The following is a 23,747-nucleotide window of genomic DNA, read 5'->3' as shown; positions in this document are numbered from 1 at the left end:
TTGCAATCTCAAAAAATTCTTTACGACTGCAAATATCAATAAACACAAACGTCAAACTGAGTGGTCGAAAGAAATAAACTAAAACATGAGTGGTTGAATTTACTTACCTTAACTTCAAGTCGATCAGAGTAGCCAACGAAGAAGACGCGACCCCGGTAGTCATTTCTACTAGCAAATCGTTCGGAAGACACGCTATGGGTAAAGAAAGCTTCACGGCCCTCTTCATTGTAAGATCCCTGACTGAATGACGACGAAGAAAAATCTGGAAGCGAAAAGATCAGATTTGACGTAAATCTATATTAGCAACAACAACTCTCCAAATGGATGTAAATAATACATGATAAGTGTTATTAGAGTTGAGTAAATTAATAATTTTTAAATTAAGACTAGTTGTCCTAGTCTTTATGAGTGTCATAAGTTATGATTCAGTTTGTTTTTGCACGTTGTATTGTGTCTATCGTGCCTATAGTGGGAGTTTTGTTTTTGCACGTTGTATCGTGCCTATTTTTCCTTAATTCTTTTAGTTATTTATTAGTCTATTTATATAGACTGCTAGTTTATCAATGGATAACAGAATATTATATCCTCTGTTTTGTCATTCTGTATTTCGTTTTTATCAGTGGTATCGGAGCCAGGTTAGCGACTTTGTAGAAAAATCCCATTCGGAGACAACAAAACCACAACTGTAGCCGTAGTGTTCGTCTTCCGTTCAATTATTCCTTGTTTTTCCTGCGTCGCAACCATAGAAGGAGAAAGGAGAAGAAGAGGCCTCCAGAGTCGAAATATTTTCAGAAAGAGTTCCCAAAATTTTTGCCATCGTCGCAGATCCGTTCTGACTCGACAAAAGCTCCCTTCGGAGCTTCCCAAAATCCAGAAATCCCTCCCCACAAGCTTTGCAAATTTTTTTGAGAACTATGAAATCATGAGATAACTTATAACAGCTTATACACCCCAACAGAATGGCGTATGCGAGAGGAAGAATCGTATTATTATGAATATGGTACGAAGCCTTTTGACTACAAGTGGCATTTCAAAAAGTTTCTGACCTAAAGTAGTTAATTGGAGCCTCTATATATTAAACAGAAGTCCCACACTTGCTGTTCAAAATATGACACCAGAGGAAACATGAAGCGAAAGGAAACCTGCTATAGATTATTTCTGGATTTTTGGTTGTATTGCCTATGCCCATATTTCAGATGAGAAGAGGAGGAAAGTAGATAACAAGGGAGAAAAATGTATTTTTCTTGGTATTAGTGATAAGTCAAAAACCTATAAACTATACAAACCGAGCACCATGAAAATTGTCATTAGCCGTGATGTGGTATTTGATGAAAAAGACACCTGGTCATGGAATCAAAATGGTGTTAAAGTATTCCAACAAATTTTGATGATGATGAAAAAGGGCAGCAGCCTATGGAGAATGTGCAAGGAGAGGAAGTCACTCAAAATGTTTCAATCGATCAAAGCCCACTTGCAGCTGAATCACAACGGCCTCAACATATTCGAAGAAGACCAACATGGATGACTGATTATGAAGTAACTGGAGTTGACCAAGGTGATGACCCACTTACACATTTTTCTCTGTTTTCAGATTGAGATCCTACCATTTTTTAAGTGGTTGTCAAATAATCACAATGGAAAAAGGCTATGGATGCTGCTATTATAGCCATTGAAAAATTGATACATGGGAGCTATGTAATCTTCCAAAAGGGCAAAAAACAATTGGTGTAAAGTGTGTTTACAAGACAAAACTGAAGGAAAATGGTGAAGTTGACAAGCACATGGCACGCTTGGTAGCTAAGGGCTACAAGTAGGAGTTTTGTATTGATTATAAAGAAGTCTTTGCTCCGGTTGTCAGGCATGATACAGTCAGATTGGTGATTACTAAGGCAGTTCAAAACTCATGGCCTATATTCCAGTTGGACGTGAAATCAACATTCTTCCATGGAGATTTGAAAGAAGAGGTATTTATCAATCAACCTCCTGGTTATGTTAAACTTGGTAACGAGCATAACGTGTATAAGTTAAAGAAAGCTCTATAGGGATTAAAACAAGCTCCACGAGCTTGGTATAATCGTATAGAAACTTATTTTTTGAATGAAGGATTTCAGAAATGTCCTTATGAATATACACTTTTTATAAAAATTGAAGATGGAGGAAAGATGCTCATTGTTTGCTTATACGTAGTTGATTTAATTTACAATGGAAATAATACAACCATGTTTGGTAGTTTTAAGAAATCCATGATGGCTGAATTTGAGATGTCTAATCTTGGCTTGATGCATTATTTTCTTGGCATGGAAGTGGTGCAGTCTTCTACTGGAATTTTTATATCTCAAAAGAAGTATGTGTGAGAAATCTTGGCCAAGTTTCAGATGAAGGATTGTAATCCTGTAAATACTCCATCTGAGTTTGGTATGAAGCTAAAAAAAATAATGGAGGAAAAAAGGTTGATGACACCCTTTACAAACAAATAGTAGGGAGTTTAATGTATTTGACAACAACAAGACCAGATATAATGCATGTTGTAAGTATGATTAGCAGGTACATGGAATGTCCTACAGAGATTCATCTCTTAGCTGCAAAAAGAATTTTTGGTTACTTATAAGGTACTAAGGAGTTTGGGATGTTCTACAAGAAAGGAGAAAAGTCAAATTTGTTTGGCTTTACAGATAGTGATTATGCAGGAGATTCAGATGATCAAAAAAACACATCTGGGTATGTTTTCATGATAGGTACAAGAGTTGTTTCATGGTCATCAAAGAAGCAACCTATTATCACATTATCATCCACTGAAGCTGAATTTGTTGCTTTAACAACTTGTGTTTGTCAAGCTATTTGGCTAAAGAAAATTCTTAAAGAGCTGCATTTTAAGGAGGATGAACCTATTCAGATTTATAGTAACAACAGTTCAGCAATAAAGCTTTCAAGAAATCCAGTTTTACATGGTCAAAACAAACATATAGATGTGAAGTATCATTTCTTGAGGGATCTCACAATGATGGAGTCATTAATCTTATTTTCTGTAGAAGTGAAAACCAGATTGCTGATATTCTAACCAAGCCTCTCAAGTTTCATGCATTTCAGAAACTCAGGAAGCTACTTGGTGTTTGCATTTCAAATGATTAAATTTGAGGAATGGAGCTTCAAAGTTTGACTCTTATTAAGCTAAATGTTATGTCTGGAACCTTAGTTCAAGGGAGGGATTATTGAGTAAATTAATAATTTCTAAATTAAGACTAGTTGTCCTAGTCTTTAGGAGTGTCGTAAGTTATGATTCAGCTTGTTTTTGCACATTGTATCATGACTATCGTGCCTTAAGTGGGAGTTTTGTTTTTGCACGTTGTATCGTGCCTATTTTTTCTCAATTCTTTCAGTTATGTATTAGTCTATTTATATAGATTGTTAGTTTATCAATGGATAACAGAAAATTATATCCTCTGCTTCGTCGTTCTGTATTTCGTTTTTATCAATCAATAGTTAAACCCTAAACCCTAGGATTACTGATAAGTGTTATCTTTGACATATCTAGTAATCCAGTCACTTCTGACGCAGACTCTGGTTAGTTCATTTGTTTCCTAGCCCAATTTGAAGAAAATTTGAAATATCTAGTAATATATTTTTCAAAAAATGAGAGTTTTAGCTAATGCAATTTTTGGTCGTTATCATTATTATGTGTAATGTCTGCTTTCCTGCTTCGATATTACAAAAGACATCAAGAAATTGACAGAAAGCAAGGTTTTGCAGAGGTTCATTTCGAGCGAGGAGAACACTTCTAATTTCTATGAACCTGCAAAATAAAAAACGATGGAATGTATTTCCTTTCGAAGAGAGAAACTTTCGTCAATCTTTAGTCTAAGCCTATTCATGGAATAAAATGCAAAAGACTCAATCATTAGTTGAAAGAAATTTCATGATCAAAAGGATTACCTAAGAAGACATGTTCACATGCACATAAATCTTATTGATACGAAACCACATTTTGGGAGCAAAAAGAAGAGAAACAATAACGTACCAAAGGAAATCAAACCCTCCCCCTTTCCGAATGAGAAAATCGGAGAATGGCTCTAATAGAGACAAACGGAATGCAGAAGTCAGTAAAGAAATATAGAAAACCGAGAGCCATTTTGAAACATTATAATAATAAATTTATCGTGAATAATAAAGTTTTGCTGCCTTGAACCACTAGATCTCTATTTTGTGTTTTCAACTAGATCATGATTATCCTTAATAGCTAACATGTTTTATTTTGTTTAAAGGGTTGGCACGCAAGTTGTTAACATTCCTTCCTTCCTGGTAAGGGTCGATTCCCAAAAACATAACGACTTCTCATTAACAAGTCCCCTCGAAGGAGGTTGCCGTGGAAGAGTGAAGCGAAAGAACTAGAAGGCAGCTGTAAAGAAGGTTGCTGGTGTAGATGGAGATGAGGAGGACGAGGATTAAGCTGATGTTGCCAGAGATGGTTTTATATTCGGCTTTGTTTGAATAGGGATGGTTTTGTGACTAGGCAATTCTGGAGTCAGTTATATTAAAATTGTTTGAACTTGGTATTATCAATCTCTGTCCAAGCCTGGTCTCCAAAGCGCCTGAATCATCCTTATGGGAGAGAAGGATTCCTTGCCAATTCAGATGAGTATTTGAAATGGACAAAGAAGGTGATTATATTGTTAAAATGATAGTCTTACATACATTAGTGAGTATAAAGATCTTGTATGTATTAGCTGGAAAAAAGGTTTCCTAAGTGGCTAGTCAAGATAAGGTCTTCGACCTAATTTAACATGGTATCAAAGTAATGTTCTCATATGTGGGTATCCACCCAAAATTATCCACGTGCCACCATGTGAAGAGCCTTTACCCAAATTATCCATGTGCCTTTTCCCAAGTAGCTAGTAAGGATAAAGCCTTGAACCCAATTTAACATGTACCTCCGTTTTTTTCACCGATCACATATCTAATACTAGAAAAAGAAGGAAGTCAACGGTGACGAGAGAAAAAATTTTGATCCTCCTTTTTGTCTGTCTCCTACTTTGTCAGCTTATCCCTCGCCCTGTCTATCTTATCCCCGTTGTTCAGACACCAGTTGCTGGATGCCATGGAAGCTCCTTTCGACATATTCGTATGATTCATTTGTTTAAAAAATAGCTAGCTCTCTAGATTCTTTTGCGATCACGAGTTTTACAAAGAAGGTTCCCGTGAATGAAGAAGAAAATGCAGGCAGGTGGGTGACTCAATTTCGAATTTACAAAGAAGGCATACGGTTCTGAAAATGGAACAGCAAATCACTCGACTACATTTATAGAAGATGACCAAGGAAGATAAGAGCTATTATGTCCCTCTCAAATATCAGCCCCTATCAGCTAATAAAGAAAATCGATGCACAGCTGCCGAAAGAAGAGAAAGCCGAGCGAGATCATGAAAACAGATTTCTTATTATCTTCGCTTCTGCGATTTCTGGATCCATTGTTTCAAGTACACCGGAGAGCCTCCGGCTCAGATCGTCCACCTCTCGTCTCAATCTCTTGATGTAACGGCTCGTCTCCTTCAAGACTCCCGATGCTGATTCCTGCAACCAACGGAAAACCATGTCTTATTTTCTTCCGCCTAGACGTTATCTTGTTTCTATAATTTAGCCAGTATTTGGGTATCACAAACTTTAGGTGGTGATGAACTAAGATGGGGCTTGAGTGGAACAAGTAGCAGAAACTCTGTAATCTCGATTTTGCTTTATTGAATAGTTTTGACCTACCCTATTCGTGCTTTTTCTATACAGCTCCGGTAACACAGCTTCCAATCTGGAGACGGGCTCGTAAATCTCATCCTCATTGATCGTGCTCGAACCAGGCGGTCTGCCACCGGCCATTGCTGAACAGAAACCAGCACAAACTCACGTGTGCTCGCTTCAGCTCGAAGGAGAGCAGGAGACGCAGGGAGGAAGCTACTTAAATAGTTTAACAGACAAAGAGCAATCAAGGCACGGGCTAAGGACAAAACTGATTTGAAGAAAGATTGATTCGACAGGGTCCCATTTGTTCTGCATCTAGGCAACAATCCGCAACCATTTCTCCACAGATCTCAATGGGGTTTAAAGATTTCAGTGTGATAATTCCCCGAGTTTCTGAGTGGGGTCGATGGCCGTGCCTTTCGACAGGTGTCCTGATTTATGTTTCAGGGCGAGCAGAAAAAATAGAAAATTGCGCGGTCGATCACCAGAAAGATACCCTGAATAGAGTAAGAGACCTCATTGATGGAGCTCTGCCTCGTGCTGAGACGTCAGGCTTTAAGTTAATTGGAGCAGAACTGGTTTTACATAGGGAGAGAGGCGATTCGGTTTTGCTTCAGTTATTTAGGATAGAAGAAATTAGATTTTGGCAGCATTTACCAACCATCGTTTTCGGTTCGCAGCCGGCCACTGTCTGACGTCGTGATTGAGTCAGCTGGTGCTCCCGGGGCTTGCCACGTTGATGTATACTGTGTGATCCGTGTGATAAAGCCATGTAGATCATCTTATCTTTGCACCGAACATGAGGGAGGGTGGTGGCGGAGAGCCTCCCTCGGACGCTCGCTGCTGCCCGGGGACCGTAGAGCCGCCATGTTGATATCCGAAGAATTCGGACATCGTGGATAAATAATCAGAATTAAAATACCTTAAAAATAATTGGATAGAACGGATACAAAATACCGTTTTAAAAAAAAAAATTATTGTTTTTCCATCTTCAATAATACGGCTAGTGAATTTATATTTTTAAATATTTTAAGTTTTTAAAAAATTGTATAATACAATTATTACGTAAACCCACGTACCACTACTCTCTACGATGCCCATGCGTGCGACTTCCTTACCTTTCCGCCGGACTTCAGATCTCTTATTCCAAAATTTCAATAACGTTTTCGATCCCGCAACAAATCCGCACCGACATCACGTGATCCTTGTAGCTTCCTACTGCCAATATCGCGCTTTATCAATTTATCATATCGTCATCCTATCAACTCGTACCACGAAACTCGACAATGCCACCCACGTGACAAGGTAGGGATTCTAAAGGCATAAGCTTGGTGAATGGAACGAGAATGGTTTTCAATTTTCTCGCATGTTTAAAAAACGAGATGTATGAGATGAACACTTTTTTCTAATTATTCATCACGTGGATGAAAACTGATGGGGCCCACGTTGTTTATTTTTGGCTTTTAGAAAGGACTCCCTTTGTCTTTAATGTCTGCACGGAGTCACTTTCTCTTACTCCCATTATTTTTCCGGCCTCGACACGGACCACAGAAGAGACGATGCCCTCTGCGCACTTTCGTCAATCGCTCGCCGGACTTGAAGATTTCTTATTTTCTAAAGAATCTACGTCTGATGATGGAGAAGAGATTTGTGATTTCATTCCGTGTTCTTTTTTTTTGTTTTTTGGATTTTGCCTCGGAGAAGTTAATTAAACAATACTGAGATCATTTACCGAAAACATAAATTTGAGGTAGCGGATGTATTTTTCGGGAGAGAGGGTGCAGGATACAGGCAGGGATGCAGGCGAGGAAGGGAACTGAGTGGCTCCACTGATTTCTCATTTATTTGTGAGGAAGGGAACTGAGTGGCTCCATTGATTTCTCATTTATTTGTGGGTTGTACACAGTATGAAATTCAAACCTTTCGTCTTCAATGATCGCCTGCAATCTGCCACCGTCTTTTTTCCAGATAACTTCAAATGGCGACGACCAGAACTGGTAACTAAGAAACTATTCGTCCTCGGGGTAAAAAAAAAACGAACGCAGAGCTGCAAACCCCTTATGACTGAAACGACGGAGGTCGCCGGTGGGGCGGACGTTTCTGCTAATAAAATTGGTTGGTGGTTGGCACCGTTCGCAGTGCTTGTCGTCATCTGATGGCCGTAACCAGTCCGATAATGGTCCCCTCATTAAAGATATGAGAGTTAGAAACATTTTGGCTACAACAGACATGGCCAAACAATCCCCAGCCGGACGCAGAGAGATGAAGGTCCCAGAGGGTCCTCCACCGGTTCGACAAAATTATTGCCGGCTGATTAGCAACGTGTCGGTGCTCGAAGCTTGGATTGCCCTACAAGTACGCCTGTTCTGCCGTATTACGTACACCAAAGGGTAGAGCCTTCCGGCTTTGAACCGAACAAATATCTGAATCAACTGCTTTCGCAACTTGTTTGTATGTCCACAGAATTTAAAAGCTTCGCGTGCAGCCCATGGCCTCGCGCCATTTCCTTTTACCAGGAAAACCAATCTGCCACTGCTTTCGCAACTTGTTTGCTTGTCCACAGAATTTAAAAGCTTCGCGTCCAGCCCTGACCTCGCGCCTTCTCTTTCACCTGGAGAACGAATCTGCCAAAGCAAATGATCTTGTTTCGACTTCCGGGCCCGGCTTGTTTGTTTGGACTTGGAGGAATCGTCACGAGTCACGACGAACCAACGAAAGAGAGATTCTTCGTACTACAGAGTCTTCGCTCCGTTCTTCTTTTTCTGTTCATTTACCTCACTCACTTTCACAACCAAACAAGCGCCGGAGACTTGACCGCGATCCTGATTGCAGTTTCCTCCTGCTCATTTTTCTGAATTGATTCAACCCTGTACAGATTCAAGGTTCTTTAATTCGCCTGCGCAATTTCAGCAGATTTAGTCGAAGATTTAAGCAATACATGTACAGTTTCAGAAAGTGGAAACGAAGGGTACGTTGATTCTCATATAATGATTGATTAGTCGTCGGTTGTCTCGCTTATTCTAAGCAGACCCCGCCACAGATTCAGATTCGTGAACTGACTTAAGATCTAGTCAGCAAGTTGATTCTTCAAACCATAATTCCCAGCTTTTCAAACGAGAGCTTTTCCATTTTCCATCAGAATTCTCCGTTATTAAAATAAAGCCCAAGAAATGAAAGATATAAGAAAAAGAAGAAAACAAAATTTCCACGTGGCGGACATCGACGGCATGTCTTATCCTTTCACAGCATCGGAATGACGAATCAGAATGGCTACGTGGCAACAACTGACAAACGACGTACAGCAGGACTCCGACAGGTCTCTGACGTGTCAAGGACCAGAGTTATCAACAAGTACATGGGCCCACCGTGATTCGACAGACTTGCAATCACCTCAATGTGGGGCTACCTCACGTCAGCGTCAACCAAAGGCGCATTTTATGGCTACAGGTGAGAGGAGTTAACCTGAGCCGTATAGGGCATATACCACCGGCGACAAAATAAAATATCAGGGAACATCGTTCTGTCTTTTTTGACTTACACTTAAAACTCAAACAGCTGAATCGATTTTGTCGGGGGCTGCGCAATGCAAACTGCGCACCTCCCTGTACATATTAGCATGGAAAGGAGTTAACTGGGCAGAAAATGGCTGTTGTCGTCTTCATATTCTCTATATATTTTTTACAGATAATCGGGGAAATCCATCTGAGAACTAATTAACCAAACCTACACTACAAAAATCCCCATCGTTTTGTTTTTTAATTTCGATCCTCCTTGGGCTTTCCGGTTACTACAAGAAGAGCTCCGACTGCAACAAGGTATAGTAATTGGCAGCTTCGTCTTCAAACTCCCAGAACCCATCGTAGCTCAGAATCTCCCCGAGCCCCCTCGACTCATCCTCGGCTTCCCCGATGCCACCAGTCTCCGAACTCGGAATCCCCAGCTCGTCGTCGGAAGCTTCCAGTAGATGCTTCATCACCTCTTCTTCTCCGTCTCCTTTCACCGGAACCTGTTCCACTGTCCCCGACGGGGGTTCCGCCCCGGTCTCGGGGAAACACTCCGCAACGGGGTCCGACAAGGAGGAAGACGAAGACGAGAGCTCTTGCTGAAGGGTGGTGATGATGGACGTGAGGTCCTCAGTTGGCTCTTCTTCTTCCGATTCCAGAAACGACAAAATGTTGCTCAACGAACACTGCCGTTTCGTTTCGGTAACGTGACCGCCGTCCCCCGACTCCGCTTCCTCCTCCCTGAATCTTTTCCGCGCCGTTTCTGCCTCCGCCATTGCTGACCCAACTGAAGCAAACCAGACAAGGAAAAAAAAATCGAAGAATCCGGGCAGCGAGTATTCCGGTTGATGCGAGCGTAGGAGAGTGGCAAGAGTGGGTTTTATAGAGAAGGCAGAGGCTACGGTCAAAATGAAAAGAGGGGGAAAACGTGAGGTAAGAGAAAACACGGAATGTTCTCGCGATAAAATGGCAAACTATCACTTGTACTTTGAAAGTAGTACAAAGATGGATAATATAATATAGAAGACAGAGAAATTCCCGCGATACGATAAATGGGTGACGAGATCCATTGTCCGGTTTATGGTTGTGCTCTCGTGGCTCGCGCGCATAGACGACAAAGTCATTCGACACGTAGGAGCGGATGGTCTCGAATTTGTCTTTTTCTGAGCTGGCATTTGGTAATTTCGGATACAAGTGCCGTGGATGGATTCCATTTTCTAAAAAGGGCTCTTGTTTATTGTTTTACGTTTTTACCCTCCGTTGGGAACTCGTAATTTCTGGAAAAGATGCTTTGTCGAGGAGAGTCGTCTCCGTCATTCTTACGTTCAAAACCCTAATTCCGTCTGTGGTCTGGATTCAATCTCGGTACAATAAATCCACATTGACGGCACAGAAAAACTCAATTGGATCGGACACCTGCACGTGCCACGTGTAGAATGGCTGGTGCTGACATTACCAAAATGCGGCAAATTCAACTCCAATTGCGCATCGTTTCCGACGTGCCACGTGTATGGTGTATAGAGAAGTTCAAGAGATCGAGAAGTTCTACGAACCGTCAGATTTAGGTCTAAAGAAGAAACAATGGTCAAGGGATTCTTTTCTTATCTGGTCTATAAGAAGCTCGGATCTGCCTCGGAAAGCGTCCTTTTAACGGATTAGATTAAGTTCCGGATCTGCCCTTAAGACTAAAAAAACTCTACCAAACGCCTCCACTAATTAATTATAAATTATTAAAGGTTAATTTATATTTTATTTAAAAAATATTGTTTAGTTAATTACGTAACGTGTGCAAGAACGTGCGACGCTTTTCATGGCAGGCAGGATGCCGACAGAGGACCAAGTTGAGATGATCTCGAACGTTGGATCCTGATCCGATGGTCAGGAAAGCCACCGTTAAATAAGAAATTAGTAGTGGCCATCAGGGGTTTAAGCTCCTTAAACCCTATTTCTAATATGTACATAAATATTAATTAATACAACGTATCCGCACACCAGACTGAAACCTGAACTGGACTCAGAAGCTAAAGTTTTCGGTAGGAGCTCAAGATAAGGCTTTTTCAGCGAGGGCTTTTCTTACAGTGGCTTCGGATTTAGCGAAGGAAAAAAAATTTCTTTTTTTTACGGAAGAAAAGCTCGGGTGAGATCGAGAAATGTCATATCTCAAGACGTCTTTTTGCAGGTTGGCTTAAAAGAGGAAAGCTGTTTTGGGGGTACCGAGGAATGAAGCTTTTGGAAGTGGAGTGGAGACTGTGGAAGCCAAAAATGTAGCGTGCGGCGTGCCTAAAATGCCGCCATGAACGGCGGAAACAAAGTGGCACTTAGAAAAGATCCCATTTCCTCAAATTCGTTGAGCTTCAGTTTGGTGAAGGATTAACATAGATTAACCGATACAGTTTCTTGATCTGAGAAATTATCGAGGTAAACGGGAGAGTTTGGCTTCTATAAGCGCAGTTTCAGAGCTTTCAGCTCTTCTTCCTCTGTCAACCTTTCAACGAGGCGCCCACCTAATAATTTTCTTGAAAACTACCATGTTTTAATGTAGATGAGTAGGTGGCAAACTGAGCTGGGTTGAGCTTGTCTGTTGTGTTTCTTCCTACATTCCTTCTTCGGTAAATGAATTAAGAAGAAAGGTCAAACAAGTTTGTATAGTTACTCAGCCATTCAGTTTCTTCTAAGACATTGAGGCTTTTAATATCCAGAAAAATGTAATTGCTCTAGCAGCCAAACTGTTCAGCAACCTTAAAATGAGAGTTGGGGACCATCTGATATGTTCTAGCTGTTCAGTATGGTGAATATGCAAGAGCAATTCAGTTGCAGCTTTAAATACCATGTGGTCATGGCAGTTCTCTTATGGGTACTTTATGATTTCATACTGATACCCCAAAAAACCAACAAAATGATCGTCTGTATTGTTTGGGAATCACTGGACAGTAACAAATACCAGTTTTCTTTTGTTCAAGAGCTCAGTTGGTCATATAGCAATCCAAAACCAAAGAAAAAAGAACTCCAAAGCAAGGATAAAGACAAATCTATTTTTTAACAGTTACTGATACCCTAAGTTCTTCACTTATCAAGCTTCATCTGCGTCACTTCCACAAGAACTTCCTTCTCTTGGATTTAATTCCCACTAAAACTAGTTTCACGTCAATAATGTTGCAAAACCTCAAAGTTTTTAGCCTCAGAAAAATTACTAAGACTAAATTTAAATTGGTTTCCACTAGAGAGAAGATAATTATGACTCAGGGAACTGTTTTTGCTGGATTTTACCAGTTCAAGTAAGAACTTAGATTTTTTTTCTTTTTAATGCCAATCATGATCAAAAGAGTTAATTCTCATTTGCTCTCCTAACCTCCTCCAGTTCTTTCAATAGGAAAATGAGAATCTTTTGCACCATGCAAATGGGAAAACAGCTAATTTATTTAAAACATGGTGAAAGTTTAGGACGAATAAAGCTAAAGCTCAAGAACAAGTGACCGGCTTCTTCGATGTTGCTGCAATATGAGCAGACAAAACCTTGAAAGGCGTACTCATAAAGATACTATATGGTAGATGGAAGACGACATATAGATCAGACTGTTATCCTGATAAAATATGACCAGGTAGATGATATCAGCAAGATCATGACGGTTCCCTGCTGATTGATGATTCCCCTTCTACGCACACAAAATCAACAAATAAAGCAATCGAAGAACTATAAATTGTCGGATTTGTTTACGATGAAATAAGAGAGAATATCATGAACAAGTACAAGGTTCCAAAATGCAGAAGATGGATGACATGAGAAGCATATCGTGGGCCATGGAAGACAGAGGGATACCTTGGAGACGATATCTTAGTAAAGGGCGAGATGGGTTTGACAGAGCTTGCAGCTGTAAATCTTTCCTTCTAGTTCGACTGTAAATATCCTTCCCTTCTCCCTTCTTCGATGAAAACGAAGTCCATCTCTCTCTCTCTCTCTCTCTGGAGCTACGGACGTGAGCTGAACAGAAATAGATGGAGTCGTTTCTCTGTGCTCACAAGAAGCCCCAGCTAAGGGCCACTCCATGCCCGCCGCATACGTGAGATGAGATTAATTCAGATTAAAGAGTCTCAGACATTTCCAGGAAATTGATTACTCGATTCAACTGTGATTGGGATCCATCATGGGTTGGAGACTCGATCGAGTAAATTTGATTCACCTTAGTCGATTCAAATTACTATAAAACGGGGGTAAAACTGGGTCGTATTATATGCAATACAGTATCAATCACTGCAATTTTTATTTATTTTTTCTATTTCAACGGGTCTATACCATGCTTAAATGCCTTACAGTGGTCTCTCTCAACGATCTCTCTTTTCCTCTCTCAAACCCCTCTTTAATCTACTTACCCTTCAATCTTCAACGACTTCAAGCCCTGGCTCACCTTTGGGAAAAAACCCTTCAGGCCTCAGACACCAAGCTCGGAAAACACCGAATAGAACCTCCAAGTCTTTGTTAAATCCCTCATCTCCACCATCATTGAACTTCACATTGCCCATTAAGATACCACTGAAGATCAATTGATTAATCCCACTTGCCAAACCTCTCAAAAGCCTAAGAAAATCTATCTCGTTTTTCGTGCCTCTCGGTTTTCCTGCCACTGCTTCTTGTTCTTCGGACAGTCTCGGTATCTGACATCAAAGCCCCACAGGATAGCAGTGGAGATCTTCTCCACCCGTTCCGTCTTGAACATTTTCAGTTTCTCTGTTTCTTCCCGAATAACAAAGCTCCCAGCAAGCTAGGAGTTCATGTTGTTCACTCACTCCTAACAGCTTGAGGGAGAATGTTGGAAGATAGGACCCAAGCCCACATGACCAAAGAAGGCCCATATATCCAAGTGTGTTAGAAGATGGGCTCAAGCCCATAAGACCAAGGAAGACCTATGCATCCAAGAGATATAGAAGATGGGTTCAAGACCTATAGATCAAGGAGAGGCTCATAGGCCTATATACAATGATGGCAGTATAGTAAATAAAGAGTCATCTCATAAAGATGACATTGATATAATTAAGTTAAAGTTCTAGGGTTAAAGTTGGAAGATAGGGCCCAAACCCACACGACCAAAGAAGACTTACATATCCAAGTATGTTGGAAAATGGGCCCAAACCCATAAGACAAAAGAAAACCATACATCCAAGATATATAGAAAATAGGCTCAAGGCCCATAGATCAAGGAGAAGACTCATAGGCACACATACAATGATGGCAGGATGATAAATAAATAGTCATCTCATAGAGATGGCATTATTGTAATTAAGTTAAAACCCTAAGTTCAGGGGTATTATTGTAATACAATAGTTTCATAAATCTATAAATAAAGCATTAGGGGGAGAGTTAGGAAGCAAGTTTTAATAGTTAAAACCCTTATTCATCTAGTTTTCTCCCGGGTTTCTCCCTCTTTCTCCGTAACCTAAATTCATGGAGCCCTGAAAATTAACACACCTATTTCCAGCAGCCCACTCATTCAAGACAGATTGACAGTGGCAAACTGCATTAAAGGCATTGATGACCTTGTCTAAGGCATCATCATCTGCTATAGCAGTAAACCCCCCCTCGGCTTCTTGGCATCTGTGGAGCAAGCAATCAATAAAATTTTGCAGAACTTGGACTACAGCCAACCTAATGAATCTCGCCCTCAAATAAACACTCGGTAATGGCCTGCAACGATCAAACAGAGTTGATAGATGTCTGAGAATAGCAGCTGAAACAGTAGGAGATTTGTAATCTTCTGATCCACGTAAGAGAACTGAACTGTCAATTTTCATTTTCCAACTCCTCTCATCCTCCATCACTAGTTTCAACCTATCAAGTGTATCACCAAGCTCAAGTTGTGCCCATATTTTCAGCCAGTCAGGTCTATCACAGAAAACAAACATTGTAGAGATTTTCTGCATCTTTGCAACTCCTGCAGATGGCAGAGTGCAAAGAAATTTTCACGATACTTGTTTGGGTCTCCTTCCATAAAAAATAGAGGATTCAAAAGCTGAGATGATTTCTTCACAGCTGAACTGGATAATAATGGTGGCCACCCAAAGGAAGCAAGAAAAGATCTATGGTCTGCAATTGCCTTAGTTCTCAGAACGGCTAGAAGCTCGATCAACCCTGTGATCAACAGCAGCGACAGGATGGGATTCCATTGGGGCCATGATTTTGTAATTGAAATTAGGATGTTCTCTGCGTGTTTCAAATATTTAATAGCTAGCAGTCGCATTTCCTACAGTTGAAGCTAACAAAGTTAGAAATTACAGCCGTAGCAGCAACATATTTACCATTAGAGCCTGGCACGGCTGATATAATTCTAAAAGCAATTTGGTGCTAAACAGTTTAGGGGTTAATGAATTATATTAAATTTACAGTTTATACTTTAATTTCAGTTTAATATTCAGTAATATTTTATATCGGGCTACAAATTTGGCCTATCAACAACTAATTCTGAGAATCATATATTATATAAACAATTTAAATTATATTTCTTTATAAATATTTGAACTAATGGTGTAGTTTTCGTTATTTGATCAGTTCAAGTTGAACTTTTAAGTTTCGATAGATGGTTTGATGGGAAGTGAAGAATGCAGCTGTTTCTGCAAAATTTTACATTCCTGCTTCTTTAAATCGATCAACCACATAGGCTTCTGCAGAAGAATTAATTCTCGATGGAGGATTCAACCATGTCCTGTAAGGCTAGGCTATTACCCTCTTCTTTGCAGTTTTATGGAGATCAAATTACCAAGATATTACTATGAAAGCAACAGCAGAACTGAGTATCTTAGCCAAAATACAGTAAGATCTCTTCAGTCTTCTTTGAACTGAAATGGATGAAAGGAAGACAAAGAAATGTCAAGTTGCCTGGAGTCTGAGTGGGTATCCAATCATTTCCGTTGAAAAAAACAAGCAAATTGATGGACAAACCAGCCAAGTCAAAAAATTCTTTTTGAGTCACAGATTAAGAATTGCGAGCAGACAAACCGTCCTTCCGGCACTTCGAAACGATTTTAAAAAGTGGTAAAACAGAGGGTATTGACCTGTCCCAGGTAACAGGATAGGGTTATGGATAAGAACGCCACCATTATCAAGCAGTTGATGGGTTCTCAAAACAAGGATTTGGGAGTTTAATAATCCATTTATGGCTTCCCCTGTTGGACTACACTACTCACTGAAAGAGGGGAAACCAAAACGGGCACAAGATAAAATTCATTTTGTGTACTACTAAAATAGAAGTAAGAAATGCCTTGAGAAGTTATCTTTCATGACATTCAAAAATAACAAACACCCATGAATCAGTCTTTCCATCTTTCTGCATCCTTTTATACATACTAGCCAAGCCAGATAAGACACTTTTTTGCCTCTGAACAACAAGAACTGGATATGTAAGCTAGGCTAATTACCGAATCCCAAATGTCCACTCCTGGATCCTGCTTGAGATAAAGACCCAGGCTTTTCTTAACCCAGATGCTTAGAATAGCTCAATTAACTTATAGATGCATGGTGGTAGAAGCCAAAAAGCTTGGAAGGAACAGAAAACATCTATGACTTCCCAACTCATATCTCTTACATTCATTTTTGGTATGATATGGTACTTGGTTTTTCTTTTGGCTGGTATATGCAAAACTGGAAATTTCGTAGAGAACATGAAACAAATACAGGCTCAAACAGATGGCCACTCGGTTTTTTTGCAATGGATGTTTGTTTTTAGTCCAGAATCTGGTTTAGTAATGAAACTAGTCTGTCGTCTGACATCAGAATGGTAGTAAAATTTTACTAATTGCATCTGGGTTGAATGCTAAACTGTCATAAATATCAAGCAGTAGGTATCAGAGTAACAACTTAGCCAAACAAGAAGTCTGTAGCCCTCATCAGTCAAACAAGTGTAACGGTTACCCAGTTTGATGCTTGAGTGATGGGCAGGATCAACACAGAGTGACTCACACAAATGTGCATGCATTACAATGCAAAACAAATAAGTAAGAGAGTAAGGATTGCCACGGTATGCATCTTACATGGTCTCCAACCTAACACCAAATGGAGATTTTGTATGTTTGATCAAGAGTCACAAGCATCCACAAGAAATAAAATCTTTCTTAGCAGGAATTACTGACAATCACCTTTTGTTGTATCTTTGTTCTCACATTGCAACAGGCCTTTTGGCCAACCATGAGATGATCCAGAACACGAAGGGTCAATACAGCTATTTCTTACATTTAGTATGACGGGGTGGTTACATTAGGGTCTAATTCCACTAGATTTTTTTTTTTTTTGTTAACTACATTGCGCCAATGTTACATGTATGCAACACAGAGTAAAAGATAATAACTTGTATTTCGTGTTGTCTCCAGCCCAGCAGAATTTACAATATCCCTTGCCTTCAAGTGAAAGCTTACTTTTCATTCTTCAATTACTGATAGAAACAAAAGAAGCTTACTGTTTGTAATTTTCCACAAATTATACTCTGTTCTTGATTTCCATGGGTTTCATCCTGTCAAAGCTGACGCATTTTCCGTCTACATATTCTCTAAAAGTCCAAGAATGGAAAACATTAAGCTGAGATGTTACATTTCATTCGTTATGGATGGAAGTTCAACTCTGTAAGTTGAAAGCTTAAAAGGTAAGAAGCCATTTTTTTTAGAGTAATTTGAGAAGAAAATGTCATGAGCACAATAACATAGGAGAGGAATGAACATGAAACTCACATATAGGTAGCATATGGGTAACATAAGAGAGAACAACATTGAAATGGTAGCCTAAGCAAGTAGCTTTTGAACAACAGCATAAAAAATAGATGTACAAACACCAAAACGTTCAATAAACAGAATCTCAAAGTAAAGGCCACATTTGTGAGAAAAAACATCATGGCCCCTTTTTCTTTCCTCAAAGAACAATGTAAAGCACATCAATGATAAGAAATTGAAACAACACTACCCGTTTTTATGCTTAAACCTTTTATCAAGTATTCCTTCTGACCTAGCAATTAGGCGCTCCAAATTATTAACCGACCCCAGTTCTGCCTGATGCCAAACACTGCAAGCTCTCATGGAGAGTGATGAAGGGGGCAGAACATTAACAATTGCTACAAAATGCCAATCCAATGGTGAAAATGAAAGAAAATAGAAGGAAAGCACCCTTCAACTTCCCATGGAAGAAACGTTCTATTTGAATCTTGAGTAAAATCTGAATTTTCAAAAAAGGCAGAGATTACCCATAAGCCAGAATCCAATGCCTTTGAACAAACCAATCTCGTACAGATCATTCGGTAGCACCAGCATTGTAGCATACAACACAGTGATCCAATCAAAATTCCAGGAGCTCCTTAGCAGCTCATCACAGCGCAGTTGTACACGAAACTCCCCGAATGCTTGCTAGCAAGCAAGTCCCATTCGGGTGGTCCATCTTTTGGGACCCAAGAATTCAACTCTATGATACCACCACCCAAGCCCCTAGGCCCCCCAATAACAATTAACCTTTCACCACAGGCCCTAAATGCAAGGCCCCAGCCGTTCATAGAAACTGCCCTCTCAGGCAACCTCCCAATTGTAGCCCATGAATTCCCCTTCTTGTCATACTTCTTCAACTCCATACCAGTGTAATCTGCTGCATAGAGCTCATTATTTACAACTGCAAGCAGTGAAGGGGGTTCTGCAGCTGTTCTTCGTCCAGGGGCCATGTTCTCAACGATGGTCCAAGTCTTCTTCTCCATATCAAACACCTCCCCACATGAAAGAGACTCCGAAAGGTTATTACCACCAACAACGTAGAACTTCCCATCCATGAAAAAACCCGAGCACATCTTCCTCGGCTTGTTCATACTCGGGAGGTCCTCCCAAGTTCCTTTCTCAGAGTTATATAGCTCTACCGAATCGAGTACTTTACCTTGAACATCACAACCACCAGCCATGATAGCAATCTCTCCCAGACTAGCAGAACCAAATAAACATCTGGGAATGTTCATACTCATGTCAGCAGACCAAGAATTAGTCAGAATACTGTATTTGAATATAATGGGGGAATTGACTTCTTTTCCAAATACAAGGAGCTGGGTTCCTACAGCAAGCGATTCCTTATCCGAGCACATGAAGCACTCATTGGCAGGCATTCGAGGCAGATGCATCCATCTCCCTCGATAAGGATCGAAGGCCTCCCACTCAAGAACATTGCAGGAGAAGTAAACCCACTGCTCTGATATACCCAATCGACGTCTAAGCTTGTAAAGTTCGTCACTTTGCAGAAGGCTCTGGAAGCTACGGTTAATACACGCAAGTGCTCCGTAATCAGAGCGAGAGCACCGAGCAAAACAGGACATGGAAATGTCTCGGCCGAGCTGCGGGATGAGAGAATTGGTATCCGATTGGTCACCGGAGTGGTGAGCCCTGCTAGCAGAACTGTCGCTTCTCCGGCGTTGTTGCTTGTCCTTTGGGACGCGATAAGTCATGTAAAAGCAATCTTTTTCACAGGAGCTCGGCAACGCTCTCGAAACCAAGCAGGAGGACTGACCCTCCAACATGTCTCCGGCAATTCAACCGGAAAACTGAAATTTTCTACGGATCTGAACACTTCAGATCCCCTGAGCTCCTCCTCTACTCCTCCGCAGTACACAACTCCAGAACAAAACTCGAAAGAACCGAGACCCTTATCCCTTATAATTCCCAGATGGCCTGCCCAGTCTCTAAATTGAACGCCCCCAGGTCGGATGGATAAATATCAAAAACCGATCTTTCAACTGAAAAAGATAAACAGGAGAAAACCGAAAGAAGAAACTTCTTCCGCCACCAAAAATAACCCACGACTCCAATTACTAAAAATCAAATGCGAGATGAGAAGAGAAGAGAGGGGGGAGGAGAAAGAAACACAATCACGACGATATCCCAATCCCCGAATCCGGAAACAGCCAATCCGTCAGAAAACTGATAAACACCTTCCCCTGCCCCCCTCAACAGAGATCTGAAACTCCACTTCAGATATCAAATTCGTCCAAACGCCAATGAAAACTAGCCGGAAAACCGAAAGCACCCACAAAATCCGATACACCAAAACGCCCCAGCTGATTGGAGATTCGTCCCACTAGATCTCCAGAATCACACAAGCCTCGAGTTTCAGATAAAAACAGACGACCGATTTTGCTCCCCTAATCTTATATATCCTAAATTGAGGAAGCGAAAGAAATGGGTTGTCGAAGCCGTTAGTATTTTTAGCAACCTTTCTTTCTTCTGTATAATCTTCTTTTCTTATCAATAATCACAGAATCACAACAAAGAAAACAGAGAGAGAACCAGAGCGAAACAGAAACGGAGACTTACGATTGGCTCATAAGGTATGGGAGGGAGGAAAACAGAATTGAGACTTCGGTAAATAAATCCCTTTTATTGGTTCTTGGGTTTCGTTTTTCTTTTTTGCCCTTTTCCCCTTCTTCTTCTTCCTCGTTGGTCCGATTCTCTCTGCAAATCACGCCCGAAATCTGGAGCTCTGGGATTGGGCTTCGAGGGGGGGCTATCTGGGCCTTTATCTTCCCCCTCCCCTCCTCTTTTTTTATGTCAGAAACGGCGGGCCCTACACGACTCGCTGTATCGGCCGTCACCGTCGACTTTCGAGAATCAGGACCGTTCCTGTAATGCCATGCCGCGGGAACGGCGAGGAAAGAAAGAAAGGAAATTCCGTTGCTTACACGGCTTTCTAGGGTCAGAGAGACGGACCCCGCGAGATTTTCGCATATTCCCACCAATTTATCGTCTCGTTTTATCGCCGCCTTAATCCGCGATTTTTCCCTTGCCTCGTTCACATCCTCTAACAAATCGCGTCTCTCTCTACTCACTAAAACGATTTTTTATTTATTATAAATCTCTGTATATAATTAAATATATTAATTCTTATTCTTACGAAGACCCTCTCCATTGCTTGTCATTGTCACTTGTCTATTTCGTTGGACGCATTTTGTAATTTAATTTTTTAAATTATGATAATATTTAAATATTTTATTTATGGGATAATTGAAAATATAATTTAACCATATAAAATAAATGAGATCTATGACAAATAAAATGCCATAAAAAGGGTGCAATTTGCAAACGTATTTTTTTTAATTTATTGTATTTAAAATGAAATAAATGAATGGGCAATTCAACAATTAAAATATTTTAAATAAAAAATACATATAAATACCCAAAAACTCATATTTTCATTAAAAAATCCAAAATTGTCTAAAAACAAATGTTCACAAAACATCCCTATTGAGAAAAATTACATGACCATGTTTTGATTAACAATACAAACCTACACTACACACGCATTATTTAGTGATTTGATGGGAATCCTATTCGACTCAGGGCAGGAAAAGGCCCAAAAAAAAAAAAAAAAAAGGTTGGGGAGGCCACAAGGGAATTTAAATCTGTACCACGGGCATATATGATTTGCCACCATTGGCCACGCGGATGTGTGCCATGTGTGGCACCTGGTGCAACATGTTACATTATTTTCGTTGCTTTGTGCTCTTTTGTTGAGTTAGATTCTCTTAATCATTGCATCTTTTTATTATTTTATTCTTATCTGTTTCTTATGGAAATTCATATTTAATGATTTAATATTAAAAATCCGTTACATTGTCTGCAAACGCTGCCTTTGCCCATCACCGTCAAGGTAGGGTATGAAATGAGTTCAATTTTAAGGGCAGGGAGGGGGGGTCCTAAAGGTGGTTAATAGAATAAAGTTGGAATGAATTTACTTTTTTACCATTTTTCTAGAAAGGCATTGAACATGAGCTTTACTTGCACGTAGACACAAAATGGGTGTAGTTGGGGGTGGGACCCATCACAAGTAAACGACAATATCATCATCCCATCATCATCCTTCCCCTCGTCATGATTATCTTAAGACATACACGTGGGAACAAAAGGAATAGAACGCAGAGTGTACCACCTCACTCTTAGTATGAAAGCACTAATGGATTTTGGACACTACCTTAGAGTTAAGACCTCCCCTTCCGTCCTTAGGGCTCCTACACCCCACCATGGACCACTTTGGTTAAACAAGTTGTAACACATTTTTATGTGTCTCAATTAAGGATTGGATAATTGGAATATGAAAATATAAATTGTTTTTTTAATTACCTTATGCCTCAATCATCCAACTAATTTCGTATAAAAGAGAAATAATAACTTTCTTAATATAGGGAAAAAAACTTGAACTCGAGTCATTTATGGAATTGAACATTTCAAGTGGAACAACAAGTTTGACTGAATTGATAGAAGTGACCCCCCACATGGACCACTAGACATGGATGTCACATGGCTCATTGCCAAAAACAACCTCTTAAATAAATGTTATCAATTTTCATGTTTTAAACATAATGTTTGAATTAAATGAACCACAAATCGAGTACCATGGAGACCTACGAGAGAGATCGGTGATGTGAATTATACTCTTTGACTCGATCTTATACAGTTATTGTCCATGTATGTGTGTGTGTGGGGTGATACGGGTACTAGGGAATAGGAGTCACACGTGTAAACGCATGAAATGTTTTGAATGGGGGGGTGGACCACATTGGGAGTTAAAGGAAGGCGGGTGGTCAATAAAGTACAAAAAGAATAAGACGTTCTCTGAATTCTTTAAAAGTCATCAAGAGCTGCTATGGTTGGTCGGTATCGTCAAGTAAAAGCAGCTTTGGTAGAGTTTAATGGGAAGAAAAAGTCTCTTATGTGATTAGCTGTTAAATGATGAACCTTTTTTCTCATATTTTAAAAAATAATTTAAGGAAAATAAAAAAATCTATTATTTAATAAATATTTTTAATAAAAGAAGAAAAAAATATTTTTTCTGTTATTTATTATAGGAAATACAATATATAATAATAACCTAAAATACCCGGATTACAGGGTTTTTTAAAATGATTAATTAATTTATTATAACAACAACAAAAAAAAAAACTCCCACCATCGACTGCAGAGCAAGACAAAACCGACAGTTGTTGGCAGGGCTGATCTTGTAAAGTACCGGTACAGAGGCCCTCATCCGAGACCGTAAATTACTCGTACCGGCCCCGAGTAATTAAGACGCTGTCTTTAGCAAAAAAGAGCCCCACGTCGGTTTCCTCACCCTCGCCAACTCTATTAGTCTTTGAAAGAGGGGAGAAAAAATGAAAAAACGTGGGAGTAAGAGAGCTTTCTGATTTGAACCCCGGCGAGAGTTCAATTTCACGCCGATTTTTTACAGTCAAAAATGTTTAAGGGGATTTGATTGTGGTCCTAATCAGTTTTGATGTGGAATCGGGAGTTTACGGGGGAAAAAGTCTCATGTTGAGAAGATAAGATTAAGTGAAGACAAATGGCCGGGTCCTATACGGCTCTTTCTCGCGTTGACGCCACGTGGGTCGTGTTACTGCCGGCGTTGATCATACGGCTATAACTGTGATACGAGTTATATTACACGTGGGTAAATCATGTGAAGCGATGGACGAGTTAGGTCTCGGAGACGGCGGCGGCGTGAGTCGTGGGGCGCATGTGCGGGCGGGTTTCTCTTT

General features: G+C 40.1%; 2 protein-coding genes and 1 pseudogene across 2 annotated transcripts; all 3 read right to left on the bottom strand.

Moving 5' to 3' along the window:
- Positions 1–9,174: 9,174 nt before the first annotated feature.
- On the bottom strand, positions 9,175–10,062 carry LOC137942020 (uncharacterized). The gene has a single exon (XM_068787686.1). It carries the CDS (start codon positions 9,999–10,001, stop codon positions 9,510–9,512), a length of 492 nt encoding a protein of 163 aa, XP_068643787.1. The 5' UTR covers positions 10,002–10,062; the 3' UTR covers positions 9,175–9,509.
- Positions 10,063–11,410: 1,348 nt separating this feature from the next.
- Positions 11,411–15,138, bottom strand: LOC137940175 (RINT1-like protein MAG2; annotated as a pseudogene).
- A 2,594-nt stretch (positions 15,139–17,732) lies between these two features.
- Positions 17,733–20,689, bottom strand: LOC137940480 (F-box/kelch-repeat protein SKIP11-like). The gene has a single exon (XM_068785573.1). The coding sequence runs from the start codon at positions 19,737–19,739 to the stop codon at positions 18,549–18,551; it is 1,191 nt and encodes a 396-aa protein (XP_068641674.1). The 5' UTR covers positions 19,740–20,689; the 3' UTR covers positions 17,733–18,548.
- Positions 20,690–23,747: the final 3,058 nt, after the last annotated feature.

This window comes from Aristolochia californica, unplaced genomic scaffold (genome assembly GCF_029961685.1).
Source record: "Aristolochia californica isolate CCGP_79_NKW_82.1479 unplaced genomic scaffold, dmAriCali1.0.hap1 SCAF_9, whole genome shotgun sequence".
Lineage (NCBI taxonomy): Eukaryota > Viridiplantae > Streptophyta > Magnoliopsida > Piperales > Aristolochiaceae > Aristolochia > Aristolochia californica.
This window is presented reverse-complemented; position numbering and strand designations above follow the sequence as displayed.

Coding starts and splice junctions, on each gene's coding strand:
- LOC137942020 (XM_068787686.1), bottom strand. CDS start 10,001: ATGGCGGAGGCAGAAACGGCGCGGAAAAGATTCAGGGAGGAGGAAGCG.
- LOC137940480 (XM_068785573.1), bottom strand. CDS start 19,739: ATGTTGGAGGGTCAGTCCTCCTGCTTGGTTTCGAGAGCGTTGCCGAGC.